This window comes from Arabidopsis lyrata (genome assembly GCF_000004255.2).
Source record: "Arabidopsis lyrata subsp. lyrata unplaced genomic scaffold ARALYscaffold_3, whole genome shotgun sequence".
Taxonomy (NCBI): domain Eukaryota; kingdom Viridiplantae; phylum Streptophyta; class Magnoliopsida; order Brassicales; family Brassicaceae; genus Arabidopsis; species Arabidopsis lyrata.
The window spans coordinates 11,498,326-11,515,157 of NW_003302553.1; the positions used below are offsets into that span (position 1 = coordinate 11,498,326).

Consider the following 16,832-nt stretch of genomic DNA (forward strand, 5'->3'; position numbering starts at 1 on the left):
TAAGGATGCCATAAATTCAACAACTTTAACTAAACTTGAACCAAGTCAACCCAAATTCAAAAGTTAGTGCTAATAATTCATTTTTCACTGTTTTCCCCAAATTCTTCGAACGTTTCTTGTTCTAGAAATTAAAATTACCTTCTATGTACCTCAAATCCTATAACTAGCACTGAACCAAACTAGACCTAAAGCAAGTTTAACACTTCCACTAAATAGCTAGAAGAAATTCGAATCTGAATTAGATATGACAAAGATTGAAGGAATTGTTTTTGGAAACGGTGATCTTACGTCCTCAAGTAAATCTTCGTCGAGTTTATCAGCGATTTTGATTGAAGTGAAGACAGTGGCGGCGACAAGAGTAGCAGGAATTTGCGAACGTGAGCAAGTAGCTGCTCGTACTAAGCTTTACTCGGGTCACCACAGAACAGTCTCTGATTCTCCGTCTAAGACATAATCCCCCGGCTACACCATCGGGGAAATTTTTCACCAGCGGAGAGAATAGTGGCTGGGAAGAAGACGCAGAGAAGCTTATTTGTGTGGGTTGCATAGGGAAAGAGACGAAAAGTCTCGCCATTTTTTTTTGATGATTTTGGAAACAAACGATTGGCAAAGGCAAGTAACATGATCTGGAAGAAGAGGAGGAGCGGAGGAGACGAGAAGCAGCGGTGGTCGTGCGCAGAGAAGTATACATGGTTGTGGTGATTTTGAGGGTATACATGGTTGTAGAGATAGTAAATTTGAGGTAGGATTTGTAATTATTGATCTTTTGAAAGGGTTTTTGGACATTTCCTTAGCTTTTGATTTAGAAAAAATGTTAAATGAAATTAGAAATTAGGAGGTGGCATTCCAGCATTTTTTTTCTCAGATAGTGGCTTTCTAGCCATTGATTCATTTCTCAATCCACCATACCTGAGCTCCGAGATCACTTGTCGCCAATCGCCGTCGTTACTCAGAACAGAGCCATTGTTCTCCACCTTAAGCTGGTTCGTCTCTTATCTCAAATTCGATGATTCGTGATTACTCTTGTTTATTTTCTCCCTCTGTCTAGATTTTAGTTTCGTTGTCTATTAGGTCTAGCTAATGATTCTACTTCGTCAATTTGAATACTCAACTCGTTTGGTGCTCTTCGATTCTATATTCAATTGCATTTTAACACTCGGTATTCAGTTTTTGATTGAATTTATTATCGAGATTCAGATTCTAGGCCTTATGATTGACTGTACACAAGATCTTGTGTATTGATCTTGAGCCTTTTTAAGAGTTTAGAATCAGTTTGATTGATGTAAGGCTTGTTTAGGGAAGATGTCTTGTTGATATAGTGTATGATATATCTCTCTGTTTTGCAGATGGTTCAAAGCCACCCTACTGGCTTATCCAAAAATAATCTCTTGAAGCTCTTTGAGCCACGGCCGCCATTGGAGTACAAACCACCATCGGAGAAGAGAAAATGCCCACATTGTATATCTGATTGTTTTTAACTTTATTCTCACGAGCTTTGAATTTGTTTCGTGTATGCATTTTAGGTATGGCTCAGCTTGTGAGTAACTTTGCTGAGCCTGGGGATGCACCTTAGACTTTTTAGAACATGCCAGCTTTAACCAAAGACAGTGTCTTACAGTCACGTGTGGTTTTGTTTCAAGTTCCAGGCACAGAAAAAAGGAGAGCATTCATAAATTACGACTAGAGAAAGGAGTTTAAAAAGCTGCTTGGAACTTAAGAAATTGTAATCAACTATATGTTATGTATGTTCCCCTTCATGCCCTCTTACGGTAAGAGGATTTCAGAGTAATTGAATTTTTATATGCAAATTAAATGACCCAAATAATTATCCAAATGCTTCTTGAGATCCATACAAGACATTGTTCATGTCTTAGATCTAAATACCCGAATTATCTTTTGGTGAGTTAGTCTATGGCTTCCTCCTACATTTTTGATTTTAGAAATTTCTGAGGCTTTTTTTTTTGGAATTGTATAGTCAATTGCTATGATTCTGGATTTCATTCTATTTGATTAACCATTTGTTCGTTAATGAGCCAGTGATGTGATTTCATGTATAGACGTTTTGCATTGTTCTCATATTACAATTCGATGACATGATTTGTAACGCTCCGACCATCCCTACCAGTGAGCACCCACGTCCAATCTCAGGCCTGTGGGCCTCATCCTTGTCCGACGGTCGATTCGCTACGTTCGGGAGGGTTGAAAGACTTGTTTACCGACCCTACAAATCACCACGTGATCTTTCCCCGTGTTTTGTCCCCACTCACACGGTTCCGACAATCATTTTCCGAAAGGTCATCTATCCTGAAACTACTCCAGCATAAGCACGCTTAACTATGGAGTTCTCTCAGGACAGTTGACCGGAAAGATAAGTGCACTTTGGTGACATAGGTGGCCAAATCAATTCTTATAAACCTCTCCGCATGCACCACCATATTCCTGAATTCGGGGTGTTACAATTCACCCCCACTAACTGATCGCAACGTCCTCGTTGGGCACCAAGACCGTCACCCCCGATGGTGTGAGCTCTCTTGACTCCACACTCATCTGGGTTTGGCCCTGATACCACTTGTAACGCCCCAACCGTCCATGCTAGTGAGCACCCACGTCCAATCTCAGGTCCGTGGGCCCCACTCTTGTCCGACGGTCAATTCGCTACGTCCGAGAGGCTTTAAAGACTTGTTTACCAACCCTACAAATCACCACGTGATCTTTCCCCGTGTTTTGTCCCCACTCACACGGTTCCGACAATCATTTCCCGGAAGGTCACCCATCCTGAAACTACTCCAACATAAGCACGCTTAACTGTGGAGTTCTCTCAGGACAGTTGACCGAAAACATAAGTGCACTTTGGTGACATAGGTGGCCAAATCAATTCTTATAAACCTCTCCGCATGCACCACCATTTTCCTGAATTCGGGGTGCGTGTTACATGATTGTTCCAAGAATGCTATGTCAAAAAAGCTTTATGGGTACTTCATGTTATTGTAGATGATCAGAATGCTGCCTTTGCGTAGAATGTTGCTCAACGTTGTGTCAATGGAGAGAGCTGAACCGGGGAGTTTCCTGTCAAGACCAAATGTTGTGGGGATCATTTCTATCACAAGTGACATATCACCATATAGGAACCCGAGAATCTCTTTGGCTAAATTAAAGGCGCAAGAAGGTGAAACGAGCTCTATCCCTGCAAGGAAAAGTTTTGCCTATAAACTTGGTGCTTATGAGCTTATGAGCTTTTCGAAAAGGAAGGAAACCGACCCATCATGATCGATGAACTCGCTTCGGTCTGTCTCTTTTTATCTAACCCTATCTTTATACAAAAGTCTGTTTCAAGTCTTTGAAAATGCCCAAATTAACTCGTTGGTTAAAATATATTTCAGGAACTTGGTCTTGGTCCTTCTGTACCGGTTCACGCAGTGCTTCACGATTGGCTTAGGCATACCGATGAAAAGCTTAGCTTTCTCGGATTTCTAGCCGCACGATCAAAGCTCATTAGAAGGGTTTTGAAACATGGAATGATATGTATGAGATTTGTCTGAGATCTCTTTCTCCTAGGAGCGCTTTCTTAGGAGTTATAATATGTGGCTTTTGAAATTTGTTATGAAAGCTGAGAAGAAAAGATTAAAAAAGAGTGTAGCAAAAAAAAAAAAAAGAGAAGTGTGTGTTAGTTTGTAGAGAGAATGAGATATTTTTCCAAATTTGGTAACTTATGACGATTGATGATGTCTCTGACATTTCCTTCTCGATTTGGTTTTTTCACTTTTTGACACAAATCTTATTTTCCAATATTTTATCTGTTACAATAAAAGAGCAAATGGGTCTAACTTCTTCAAGTTTTTTTCCCATTTAATCTTCGATTCAAATTCATAAAGAATAACAAACATGAAGAAATGAATTTCCGACGATGATTTTGGTAATTCATTATCACTTTAATCGAGGGATGGAACCCCCAAAAAAGGAGTAAAAATCAAAATAATAAATAGATGGCTTTACCTGTCGAATCTCGATCGTGAAGTGAAACTCCCGTTGCATCTTCTCTCCCACTTCCTGTGACACGAAAGAGTGATGAATCTGATCGTTCGCATTTGATAAATATATTGGAGAGGTTAGAGGAACACCGTATTGAGGAAAATCAAAGAAGTCTAAGGGATTGTCACTGTAGTTGAAAGCGTTTTATAATTGTCCAATTATATCATTCATTAAGTAACTAAATTTATGGTTTAGAATTTCTGATTATTGTTTAACGCAAATAAGAAGCATAAGTGTGTTGATGTGGCAATCTAAGAGAGAAGTTTGAGAAGCTGATGTGGACACTTTGAGAGGGCTCAAATTGTCCTTTTTATGAGTATAGACTAGGGGCGAACCCGGGCTACGCCCGGGTATATTTAAAATTTGATATTATTATAAAGTTTATAACCAAACATTTTTCTTAATTTTTTTATAATACATTGTGTAAACTCATGTGATGTTGTATTCAACATTTTAATAAAGAAAACATATATGATTTCATTAAAATTATTTATAACCTTTTTGTTATTGTTATTGTTATTTATATTAAAACTTAATGTCTGATTTCTCGAGATTATCTGTTACTTCAAAACAGAGGAACTGTTAACTTGTGGACTATTGTTTGAAAACATTTTCTTGACTACACAATTCTTTGATTAGGGATTTAAAATCAGCAATATAGCTAATAATTTTTAACAATAGCCTTGTGTAACATAAGCGCTAGAAACTGAGAGAACTACTATGTATATAATTGGGAGAAAATAGCATGCTTATGGTACGTAGTATGAATTGGAACTTTAGAATCACTAGTAACAAAGCATGTGGTGCCAATTATCTAACCAACAATGTTGAGAATTCTAATATGTTGAGGACCCCACGTTTGTTAAGCTAAGGCTAAGCGTTCATGTTGCTCTTCCGTACGTAATTTTAGCATAACAGATTAACAGTTGACTTCTCTTTTGCTTAAGAATGAATTCACTTTGTTTAAGTCCAACCAAACAGGACTTGCTAAAGCAAATCCTACACTAAAAATGAGACATCTATTTTCAATTTCTAAGATATTTTTGTTTCAGTCCTGGATTTTTTTGTGAATACTAAACGTAAACCATATATATATAGCAAAATTTGCAAGTTCAGTAACCAACCAAACATAATATATAACTCAATTCGTAACAATTTACAAAAAAAAAATTTCCTAAAAAATACGTTAATGACCTGACCACATAGCACATATGACATATGATAGTAAAACCCCTCAGAATACAACACAGTGTTGAGTTTTTTGCATAAGGAGATAAACATTTTCTGAAATTAATCATCTGTTATTTTCTCTATCGTTGAAACCCCTTATGATTTTTGATATTTTAAAAAAACATCCTTATGGTTAATTTTCCTCTACAATACCTTTGATGCGGACCTTATTTGCAGATCTTTTTTGCAGCCACAAAAATATCTCCAAGAAGGATCACCAAGAGTCATACAAATGGAAGAAACAATTCGTAAGTGACCGAGAAAGAGGGAACCGCTTATCTACACTATAATTTATGATTGCAGAACTAAAAACAAAACGGAAAAACGGGAGTGTAAGCTGACAGAGCTCTTGCTTCTTTTTTATTAAAATGACCGAACCGACCCGAACCGACCCGAACCGACCCGAACCCGAACCGAACCCGAACCGAATTTTTAGAATACCCGAATGGGTCTCGACCCCCTACTCGAATAAACCCGATACCCGAAAAAAAAAGAACCGAACCCGAACGGGTATCCGAATGCCGAGGCCTACCTAAAACCCTCATTAAATTACCACACTAGTACAAAGTTTTTGGTGTAGGTTTGGTTCAGTTCTACAAAACCGATCGGTTTTTCGAGTTCTTAAGATTGAATTTGAGATGGTATTAGTTTGTTTGGTTGGTTTAGCTATTTAACAAGAAAAGTATAATGTACGTAAAACCCTAGAACAGTAGAACCAAAACGTGGTATGGCTTTTTGGCCTAACTTCAAAGAAAAATGTTTAAGAGTTTTTTCACTCTATATAAACAATGATTGTGCCTCACATGGACAATGATAGCTTAAATTTGTAGCTATATGGTGGTCATTGCTCATTTCATTGATATATACAAGTTTGTGTCTGCACATAAAATCATCAATTTTAAGTCTATCTCTAGCTATAAAGGATAGACAATTGGAAAGCACCCAATCAGTTGTTAGGGATATTGAGAAAATGGTTAATATCTGCTATTGATAATTATTGTGTAGTTCTTAAAAATTTATGCATGTCAGATGTGCTACACTGCTACTCATATAGATGAGAGTTCATTTGTTACTAGGAATGTTGTAGTATGAGAGATCTTTTGACCAATAATTTCAGTCTTAAAGAAAAATACTCGATTATTTTTTTAGGTATTTTCTAATGAAATATAAAATATGCAATGTTTTCTATAAAAAAGCGCGAATGAAATCAAGCAGAATAAAAATATTTGCTAAAGTTAAATATATTGTCAAAAATTTACAATAATTATATTTTTAAAAGAGTTATTTATGCTTATACACCATCAGATCGATAAAATGCACTTGAATGATTTATTTTATTTTCTTTATCATTCCTTCATTTGTGACAATTGGGTTAGAAACAAATTCTTAAATATGCAAAGATGAAAAGCGTTAATATGAAATGAAACAATCCAAACTAAACCCTATATTAAACAAACACCTAGAATAGATGATATAGTACCAAAAAGGTTGACCTTGCTTCTAATTTCTTTTCTAGTTTTCTTCATTACTTTACTTCGCGTCTTTAGTTGTCCTAAAGTATAGGAATTTGAAGCTTCTATTGATTTTAAAATTTGTCAATTTCTCTCTTTAAAAACATGAGTAGTTTGGTGGGCTGTCGCCATGTTCCACAGGCCACATTGATGTTCTTATTTGTTTTTTTTTCATGTCATATGTGTCCATCACGACTCATTTCTCTCCATTTTTTTTCTTTAGTTAATTACAAGCTCAACGTATTCTTCTCTTATTTTTTTTCCTTGAAAAGTAAAAAATATAATAAATTATGAACAAATTCATTTTTTTTTGGTGAACAATTATGAACAAATTCATTACCCACTCATACATTTTTTTGACAAAAAAATAAATAAAAAAAGTTATTTTTTGCCTACATGAAATCTAATTATTAATATCAATATGCACAAACAACATTAACTGCATCAGCAAACACAACGGTAACTTCTTTCTCAAACTCCGAAGACCTGTCCCAGTCCGGTTTTTATAAATCGTTGGTCAAAACTCAAAATCAAATGTTAACCGATCACTTATCACAAATAATATCACGTCAATGACCGTAACTTATTAAATACGTGTACATTTGGAATTTTTTGCCAATTCTTTTGATATCTATCTCTCTCTCTATATATATACTAGATTTACTCGCCCGCGCATCAAATTTTAACTGGCTACAATACAAAATGTTAAAAATAATCATAATCATTTGAATTTCAAAAACTATATATATATATATATATATATATATTCATACTTATTTTATACAACATAGAAATTATAAAATACATTTGGTAGGTACCACGTAATAACAAAAGTTATATAAGATCAATCGGTTTCGGTAGTCATCAATGAACTTTTATCAAAAAGAGAGTTATTTCTATAAACAAATCTTGTAAGTATATTTGTCGTGATGTTTTGACCTATTCGTACCTCATACTAAAAGTAAATTTGCTGAGTTTGAACATCAATTTATGAAAATGTATAAACGTAATATTCATGTCGTTTCAATAGGTTTGGAGAGCACATTTTACCTATTGAAGCAAGACCATCATACCTTAAAGAAAGTTTTGACCAAATCATGAATGTTTTTATCTTATCTATCCTACTACGCTTACATGGCTCGACGATTTAACTCGAGGTTGAATATGTTAGTCTGGTTTATAGTCTGGTTTACTAAACCAAACTATCCGATAATGCATACATATATCTAATGCTTCAAACATTACTAAATTTCTCTTCAAACATTTTTTCGTCATCTTCTATAATGCACTTGTTCGCTACCCAACATCTACTATTCTTTTATCTTCTATGCTCACTTACATATAATAAAACTTTAAATTGATTCTTAATTCAAAACTATTTCCTCATTTTCATCTTCTTAGTTTATTTTTCTTTTATTAATTATATGGTTTCCACGCTTTAACGTAATATAATTTTACGAAAGATATATATTTGTTAAAATTTCTTCAACAGTATTTATTTAGATTCTTAATTACCTATATTTAAGCAACTTCACCTTTTTATTTAGAAAGCAAACAATAATATAGATATAATTATATTATTTTAATTCTTATATTTTAATATAATTTAATATTAAGATACAATTAATCTTTCTATTTTTTCGTCAATGTGAATTTATACTATTACTCTCTTGAAATATAATTTTCAATTTTAAATATGAATTATTTCTTATATCTTAAAAAACTTATACAATCATACATTTACTATAACATTTAACCATTTATTTTTTAAATATAAAAATAATATTATTTTAAATAAATTTCTTCCACTTCATTATTATCTCTTAAAGTTAATGTTTCAATGAAATATGAATATCTTCTTATTATTAAAAACAAAAAACTCTTATAGTCTTCCATTTCAATTGAATTCTTTTGTTCATCCTAAATTATATTTGACGTTTTCTTATTAAACGTTTTTTTTTAATTTTTAATAAGTTATTATTTGTTTGTAATTGTATAATAAATTTCATTAAGAATCCTTTTGTCCATTTTAAATAGCATTAGTATTTCTATGAAATTTTCATAATTATTTTTTTATTTCTTAATTAAATATTTAGGGATTATGTTCATTTTAAGTTATATATTGACAAAAAATTAATTTTAAGTTTTTTATATGTATATATGTTACACTTGTGTTATTATTATTCAAGTAACCTTTATTTAAAATTGTGCATTAATTGATGATTACTTCTTTGATAATGAGATGTAATTAACCATAAAATTAAATATTTTGAAATAATTATTAGTGGGATCCATAATATTAATTTGGTGATGATGTGGACACCCTAAGAGGAGAAAAACTCTCCCATTATATATATAGATTGCTAAGTTAATAAATTTTCTTAATAAATCAGAGTAACACAATTAATGTTTTTTCTTTTCATTTTGAGGGTCAAAGAGTTAAACAGTTAATGATAATCTCTCTACTAATTAATAGTCAACAGTTTCCAAATTAATGAATATCTTTACTAATTAAATCTATACAACTTTTATATATAACACATTAGCCAAAAAAATTAAAAAAAACTCTCGTAGAAAACAAAAATGAAGAACAAGTCAATTTATGGCTATATCATCATCGTCGTCACATTATTGTCGGTCGTGGCTCGAGTCACCCTAGCTCAACCTCCAAAGGGACATCCAGGAGCCGATATCAACCCGCAACAAACTCTTGCGGCTCATAACAAAGCCCGAGCAGAAGATGGGGTGGGTCCAATGGTGTGGAACGATACTCTTGCAGCCTATGCACAGAGCTTTGCTAACAAACGTATCGGAGATTGTGCTCTAACGCATTCCTCGGGACCTTATGGTGAGAATATTATTCTCGGGAGATATCCGGACTCCAACCTGAGCGGACCCGTCGCGGTTGGATATTGGATGGAGGAGAAACCAAATTACAATTATAAACTCAATAAGTGTGATTTTGCGTGCCATGACTATACTCAGATCGTTTGGCGCAATTCGGTCCGGCTCGGTTGCGGTTCGGTGAGATGTCAGAATGATGCGAACGTATGGATCATATGTAGCTACGATCCTCCGGGAAATATCCCTGGTGAACGTCCCTATTGATGTTTACTATAATGAATCTAAAGCATATATTGAGCTATGTGCTTTTATGATATTAATTAAACAAAGAATAAACTAATCAATGAAAATTTTATAGTTATTATGATTAATAATGCCTGGTTACATGATAACATTTGACCTAGTATAAACAATTACATTGCAAATCAATAAAATAAAATAAAAGCAATCATATACGTAATAAATTTACGTACTCCCTATTGACCAATTGTATAGTTAAGCTAAGCCAGTGTGACAACTATAATCACAACTCACAAGAACATTTGAAAAATATCGAAACGACACCGTTTCCACATTTTGTGATCTTTTCGGATTTTTTAATAACCGGAATCCGGTTTGAGATTTATTTGGATTTTGTTAATTTTGATTTGTCTCTGCAATTTCTCAAGAGCCAGAGGCTAGAATGCCACTAAACCAGAAAAATGAATCACACCTGCCATTTTAGAGTATGTATGCCATCATAGTATGTGTTATTTCTATTTTGCCCTTACTGAATATTTTTGATTTAATTAATTTTGAGAAATTAAAACTAAAAGAAAAACAAAAAAATAAAAACAATTTTCTCGCATCCTCACGAGACCTCCGATTTTCTCCTCCCACACCGGAGCGGTTTGCCCACCGATCTCGCCGGCCGTCGTCTTCGGCGTCTCATCCTTGCAATCTGTTTGTTCTTCTCTCTCCTCCGCCATTGATGAAACTGGGAGATTCTTTCTTAGTTCCTCAATCTTCCGCCATGGATATCAACAACAACCACCACCGCTCCGACGACGATGACGATTCATTCTGTTGTTATAAGAAGTGGGTTTGGTTCGTTGATATATGCTCAGAAATCTCTGCTTTATTTATACGTCAATTGTGGAGATGTAGCTAATGCATACAAGGTAATCTACTTCCTCATGTCGGAAATCTAAACTTCATAACCAACAGATTCACGCTAAAAAGTTTTATACTTACTAAATAAATCAGAACCTACGAATCATTTCCCTAGATTATTTTTCTTCGATATCCTTAATCAAGTTTAAAGCATTTACATCACTTAAACAAAAGAAACAAACAAAGCTTATAGCAAACAAACGAAACAAACAAGTGTAAAAGATGCTAACCAATTATACTAGAATGCAAAATGGACTCTAAGAGGATGTGATTATCTCTTACTTTCTAAGGATGCCGTCAATTCAACAACTTTAACTAAACTTGAACCAAGTCAACCCAAATTCAAAAGTTAGTGCTAATAATTCATTTTTCACTGTTTTCCCCAAATTATTCGAACGTTTCTTGTTCTAGAAATTAAAATTACCTTCTATGTACCTCAAATCCTATAACTAGCACTAAACCAAACTAGACCTAAAGCAAGTTTAACACTTCCACTAAATAGCTAGAAGAAATTCGAATCTGAATTAGATATGACAAAGATTGAAGGAATTGTTTTTGGAAACGGTGATCTTACGTCCTCAAGTAAATCTTCGTCGAGTTTATCAGCGATTTTGATTGAAGTGCAGACAGTGGCGGCGACAAGAGTAGCAGGAATTTGCGAACGTGAGCAAGTAGCTGCTCGTACTAAGCTTTACTCGGGTCACCACAGAACAGTCTCTGATTCTCCGTCTAAGACATAATCCCCCGGCTACACCATCGGGGAAATTTTTCACCAGCGGAGAGAATAGTGGCTGGGAAGAAGACGCAGAGAAGCTTATTTGTGTGGGTTGCATAGGGAAAGAGACGAAAAGTCTCGCCATTTTTTTTTTTTGTTGATTTTGGAAACAAACGATTGGCAAAGGCAGGTAACATGATCTGGAAGAAGAGGAGGAGCGGAGGAGACGAGAAGCAGCGGTGGTTGTGCGCAGAGAAGTATACATGGTTGTGGTGATTTTGAGGGTATACATGGTTGTGGTGATTTTACAACCAATCAAAATCACCACAACCATGTATACCTCAAAACAACCATGTATTTGGTTGTGGTGATTTTGAGGGTATACATGGTTGTAGAGATAGTAAATTTGAGGTAGGATTTGTAATTATTGATCTTTTGAAAGGGTTTTTGGACATTTCCTTAGCTTTTGATTTAGAAAAAAATGTTAAATGAAATTAGAAATTAGGAGGTGGCATTCCAGCATTTTTTTTCTCAGATAGTGGCTTTCTAGCCATTGATTCATTTCTCAATCCACCATAGCTGAGCTCCGAGATCACTTGTCGCCAATCGCCGTCGTTACTCAGAACAGAGCCATTGTTCTCCACCTTAAGCTGGTTCGTCTCTTATCTCAAATTCGATGATTCGTGATTACTCTTGTTTATTTTCTCCCTCTGTCTAGATTTTAGTTTCGCTGTCTATTAGGTCTAGCTAATGATTCTACTTCGTCAATTTGAATACTCAACTCGTTTGGTGCTCTTCGATTCTATATTCAATTGCATTTTAACACTCGGTATTCAGTTTTTGATTGAATTTATTATCGAGATTCAGATTCTAGGCCTTATGATTGACTGTACACAAGGTCTTGTGTATTGATCTTGAGCCTTTTTAAGAGTTTAGAATCAGTTTGATTGATGTAAGGCTTGTTTAGGGAAGATTTCTTGTTGCTTTAGTGTTGATATATCTTTCTATTTTGCAGATGGTTCAAAGCCACCCTACTGGCTTATCCAAAAATAATCTCTTGAAGCTCTTTGAACCACGGCCGCCATTGGAGTACAAACCACCATCGGAGAAGAGAAAATGCCCACATTTATATCTGATTGTTTTTTAAGTTTATTCTCACGAGCTTTGAATTTGTTTCGTGTATTCATTTTAGGTATGGCTCAGCTTGTGAGTAACTTTGCTGAGCCTGGGGATGCACCTTAGACTTTTTCGAACATGCCAGCTTTAACCAAAGTCAGTGTCTTACAGTCACGTGTGGTTTTGTTTCAAGTTCCAGGCACACAAAAAAGGAGAGAATTCATAAATTACGACTAGAGAAAGGAGTTTAAAAAGCTGCTGGGAACTTAAGAAATTGTAATCAACTATATGTTATGTATGTTCCCCTTCATGCCCTCTTACGGTAAGAGGATTTCAGAGTAATTGAATTTTTATATGCAAATTAAATGACCCAAATAATTATCCAAATGCTTCTTGAGATCCATACAAGACATTGTTCATGTCTTAGATCTAAATACCCGAATTATCTTTTGGTGAGTTAGTCTATGGCTTCCTCCTACATTTTTGATTTTAGAAATTTCTGAGGCTTTTTTTTTTTGGAATTGTACTCAATTGCTATGATTCTGGATTTCATTCTATTTGATTAACCATTTGTTCGTTAATGAGCCAGTGATGTGATTTCATGTATAGACGTTTTGCATTGTTCTCATATTACAATTCGATGACATGATTTGTAACGCTCCGACCATCCCTACCAGTGAGCACCCACGTCCAATCTCAGGCCTGTGGGCCTCATCCTTGTCCGACGGTCGATTCGCTACGTTCGGGAGGGTTGAAAGACTTGTTTACCGACCCTACAAATCACCACGTGATCTTTCCCCGTGTTTTGTCCTCACTTACACGGTTCCGACAATCATTTTCCGAAAGGTCATCTATCCTGAAACTACTCCAGCATAAGCACGCTTAACTATGAAGTTCTCTCAGGACAGTTGACCGGAAAGATAAGTGCACTTTGGTGACATAGGTGGCCAAATCAATTCTTATAAACCTCTCCGCATGCACCACCATATTCCTGAATTCGGAGTGTTACAATTCACCCCCACTAACTGATCGCAACGTCCTCGTTGCGCACCAAGACCGTCACCCCCAATGGTGTGAGCTCTCTTGACTCCACACTCATCTGGGTTCGGCTCTGATACCACTTGTAACGCCCCAACCGTCCCTGCCAGTGAGCACCCACGTCCAATCTCAGGTCCGTGGGCCCCACTCTTGTCCGACGGTCAATTCGCTACGTCCGAGAGGCTTTAAAGACTTGTTTACCGACCCTACAAATCACCACGTGATCTTTCCCCGTGTTTTGTCCCCACTCACACAGTTCCGACAATCATTTCCCGGAAGGTCACCCATCCTGAAACTACTCCAACATAAGCACGCTTAACTCTGGAGTTCTCTCAGGACAGTTGACCGAAAACATAAGTGCACTTTGGTGACATAGGTGGCCAAATCAATTCTTATAAACCTCTCCGCATGCACCACCATATTCCTGAATTCAGAGTGCGTGTTACATGATTGTTCCAGGAATGCTATGTCAAAAAAGCTTTATGGGTACTTCATGTTATTGTAGATGATCAGAATGCTGCCTTTGCGTAGAATGTTGCTCAACGTTGTGTCAATGGAGAGAGCTGGACCGGGGAGTTTGCTGTCAAGACCAAATGTTGTGGGGATCATTTCTATCACAAGTGACATAGCACCATATATGAACCCGAGAATCTCTTTGGATAAATTAAAGGCGCAAGAAGGTGAAACGAGCTCTATCTCTGCAAGGAAAAGTTTTGCCTATAAACTTGGTGCTTATGAGCTTATGAGCTTTTCGAAAAGGAAGGAAACCGACCCATCATGATCGATGAACTCGCTTCGGTTCGTCTCTTTTTATCTAACCCTATCTTTATACAAAAGTCTGTTTCAAGTCTTTGAAAATGCCCAAATCAACTCGTTGGTTAAAATATATTTCAGGAACTTGGTCTTGGTCCTTCTGTACCGGTTCACGCAGTGCTTCACGATTGGCTTAGGCATACCGATGGAAAGCTTAGCTTTCTCGGATTTGTGAAATTGCTACATGGTGTGTCTAGCCGCACGATCAAAGCTCATTAGAAGGGTTTTGAAACATGGAATGATATGTATGAGAGTTGTCTGAGATCTCTTTCTCCTAGGAGCGCTTTCTTAGGAGTTATAATATGTGGCTTTTGAAATTTGTTATGAAAGCTGAGAAGAAAAGATAAAAAAAGAGTGTAGGAAAAAAAAAAAAAAAGAGAAGTGTGTGTTAGTTTGTAGAGAGAATGAGATATTTTTCCAAATTTGGTAACTTATGACGATTGATGATGTCTCTGACATTTCCTTCTAGATTTTGGTTTTTTCACTTTTTGACACAAATCTTATTTTCCAATATTTTATCTGTTACAATAAAAGAGCAAATGGGTCTAACTTCTTCAAGTTTTTTTCCCATTTAATCTTCGATTCAAATTCCTAAAGAATAACAAACATGAAGAAATGAATTTCCGACGATGATTTTGGTAATTCATTATCACTTTAATCGAGGGATGGAAACCCCAAAAAAGGAGTAAAAATCAAAATAATAAATAGATGGCTTTACCTGTCGAATCTCAATCGTGAAGTGAAACTCCCGTTGCATCTTCTCTTCCACTTCCTGTGACACGAAAGAGTGATGAATCTGATCGTTCGCATTTGATAAATATATTGGAGAGGTTAGAGGAACACCGTATTGAGGAAATCAAAGAAGTCTAAGGGATTGTCACGGTAGTTGAAAGCGTTTTATAATTGTCCAATTATATCATTCATTAAGTAACTAAATTTATGGTTTAGAATTTCTGATTATTGTTTAACGCAAATAAGAAGCATAAGTGTGTTGATGTGGCAATCTAAGAGAGAAGTTTGAGAAGCTGATGTGGACACTTTGAGAGGGCTCAAATTGTCATTTTTATCAGTATAGACTAGGGGCGAACTCGGGCTACGCCCGGGTATATTTAAAATTTGATATTATTATAAAGTTTATAACCAAACATTTTTCTTAATTTTTTTATAATACATTGTGTAAACTCATGTGATGTTGTATTCAACATTTTAATAAAGAAAACATATATGATTTCATTAAAATTATTTATAACCTTTTTGTTATTGTTATTGTTATTTATATTAAAACTTAATGTCTGATTTCTCGAGATTATCTGTTACTTCAAAACAGAGGAACTGTTAACTTGTGGACTATTGTTTGAAAACATTTTCTTGACTACACAATTCTTTGATTAGGGATTTAAAATCAGCAATATAGCTAATAATTTTTAACAATAGCCTTGTGTAACATAAGCGCTAGAAACTGAGAGAACTACTATGTATATAATTGGGAGAAAATAGCATGCTTATGGTACGTAGTATGAATTGGAACTTTAGAATCACTAGTAACAAAGCATGTGGTGCCAATTATCTAACCAACAATGTTGAGAATTCTAATATGTTGAGGACCCCACGTTTGTTAAGCTAAGGCTAAGCGTTCATGTTGCTCTTCCGTAATTTTAGCATAACAGATTAACAGTTGACTTCTCTTTTGCTTAAGAATGAATTCACTTTGTTTAAGTCCAACCAAACAGGACTTGCTAAAGCAAATCCTACACTAAAAATGAGACATCTATTTTCAATTTCTAAGATATTTTTGTTTCAGTCCTGGATTTTTTTGTGAAGACTAAACGTAAACCATATATATATATATAGCAAAATTTGCAAGTTCAGTAACCAACCAAACATAATATATAACTCAGTTCGTAACAATTTACAAAAAAAAAATTTCCTAAAAAATACGTTAATGACCTGACCACATAGCACATATGACATATGATAGTAAAACCCCTCAGAATACAACACAGTGTTGAGTTTTTTGCATAAGGAGATAAACATTTTCTGAAATTAATCATCTGTTATTTTCTCTATCGTTGAAACCCCTTATGATTTTTGATATTTTAAAAAAACATCCTTATGGTTAATTTTCCTCTACAATACCTTTGATGCGGACCTTATTTGCAGATCTTTTTTGCAGCCACAAAAATATCTCCAAGAAGGATCACCAAGAGTCATACAAATGAAAGAAACAATTCGTAAGTGACCGAGAAAGAGGGAACCGCTTATCTACACTATAATTTATGATTGCAGAACTAAAAACAAAACGGAAAAACGGGAGTGTAAGCTGACAGAGCTCTTGCTTCTTTTTTATTAAAATGACCGAACCGACCCGAACCGACCCGAACCGA

General features: G+C 35.2%; 1 protein-coding gene across 1 annotated transcript; it reads left to right on the plus strand.

Moving 5' to 3' along the window:
* The first annotated feature begins 9,302 nt into the window (after positions 1–9,302).
* LOC9319571 (pathogenesis-related protein 1) lies at positions 9,303–9,988 on the plus strand. The gene has a single exon (XM_002883458.2). It carries the CDS (start codon positions 9,354–9,356, stop codon positions 9,876–9,878), a length of 525 nt encoding a protein of 174 aa, XP_002883504.1. The 5' UTR covers positions 9,303–9,353; the 3' UTR covers positions 9,879–9,988.
* The last annotated feature ends 6,844 nt before the right edge of the window (positions 9,989–16,832 follow it).

Bases quoted from the DNA above. Each gene is read 5' to 3' on its own strand.
- LOC9319571 (XM_002883458.2), top strand. From the start codon at position 9,354: ATGAAGAACAAGTCAATTTATGGCTATATCATCATCGTCGTCACATTA.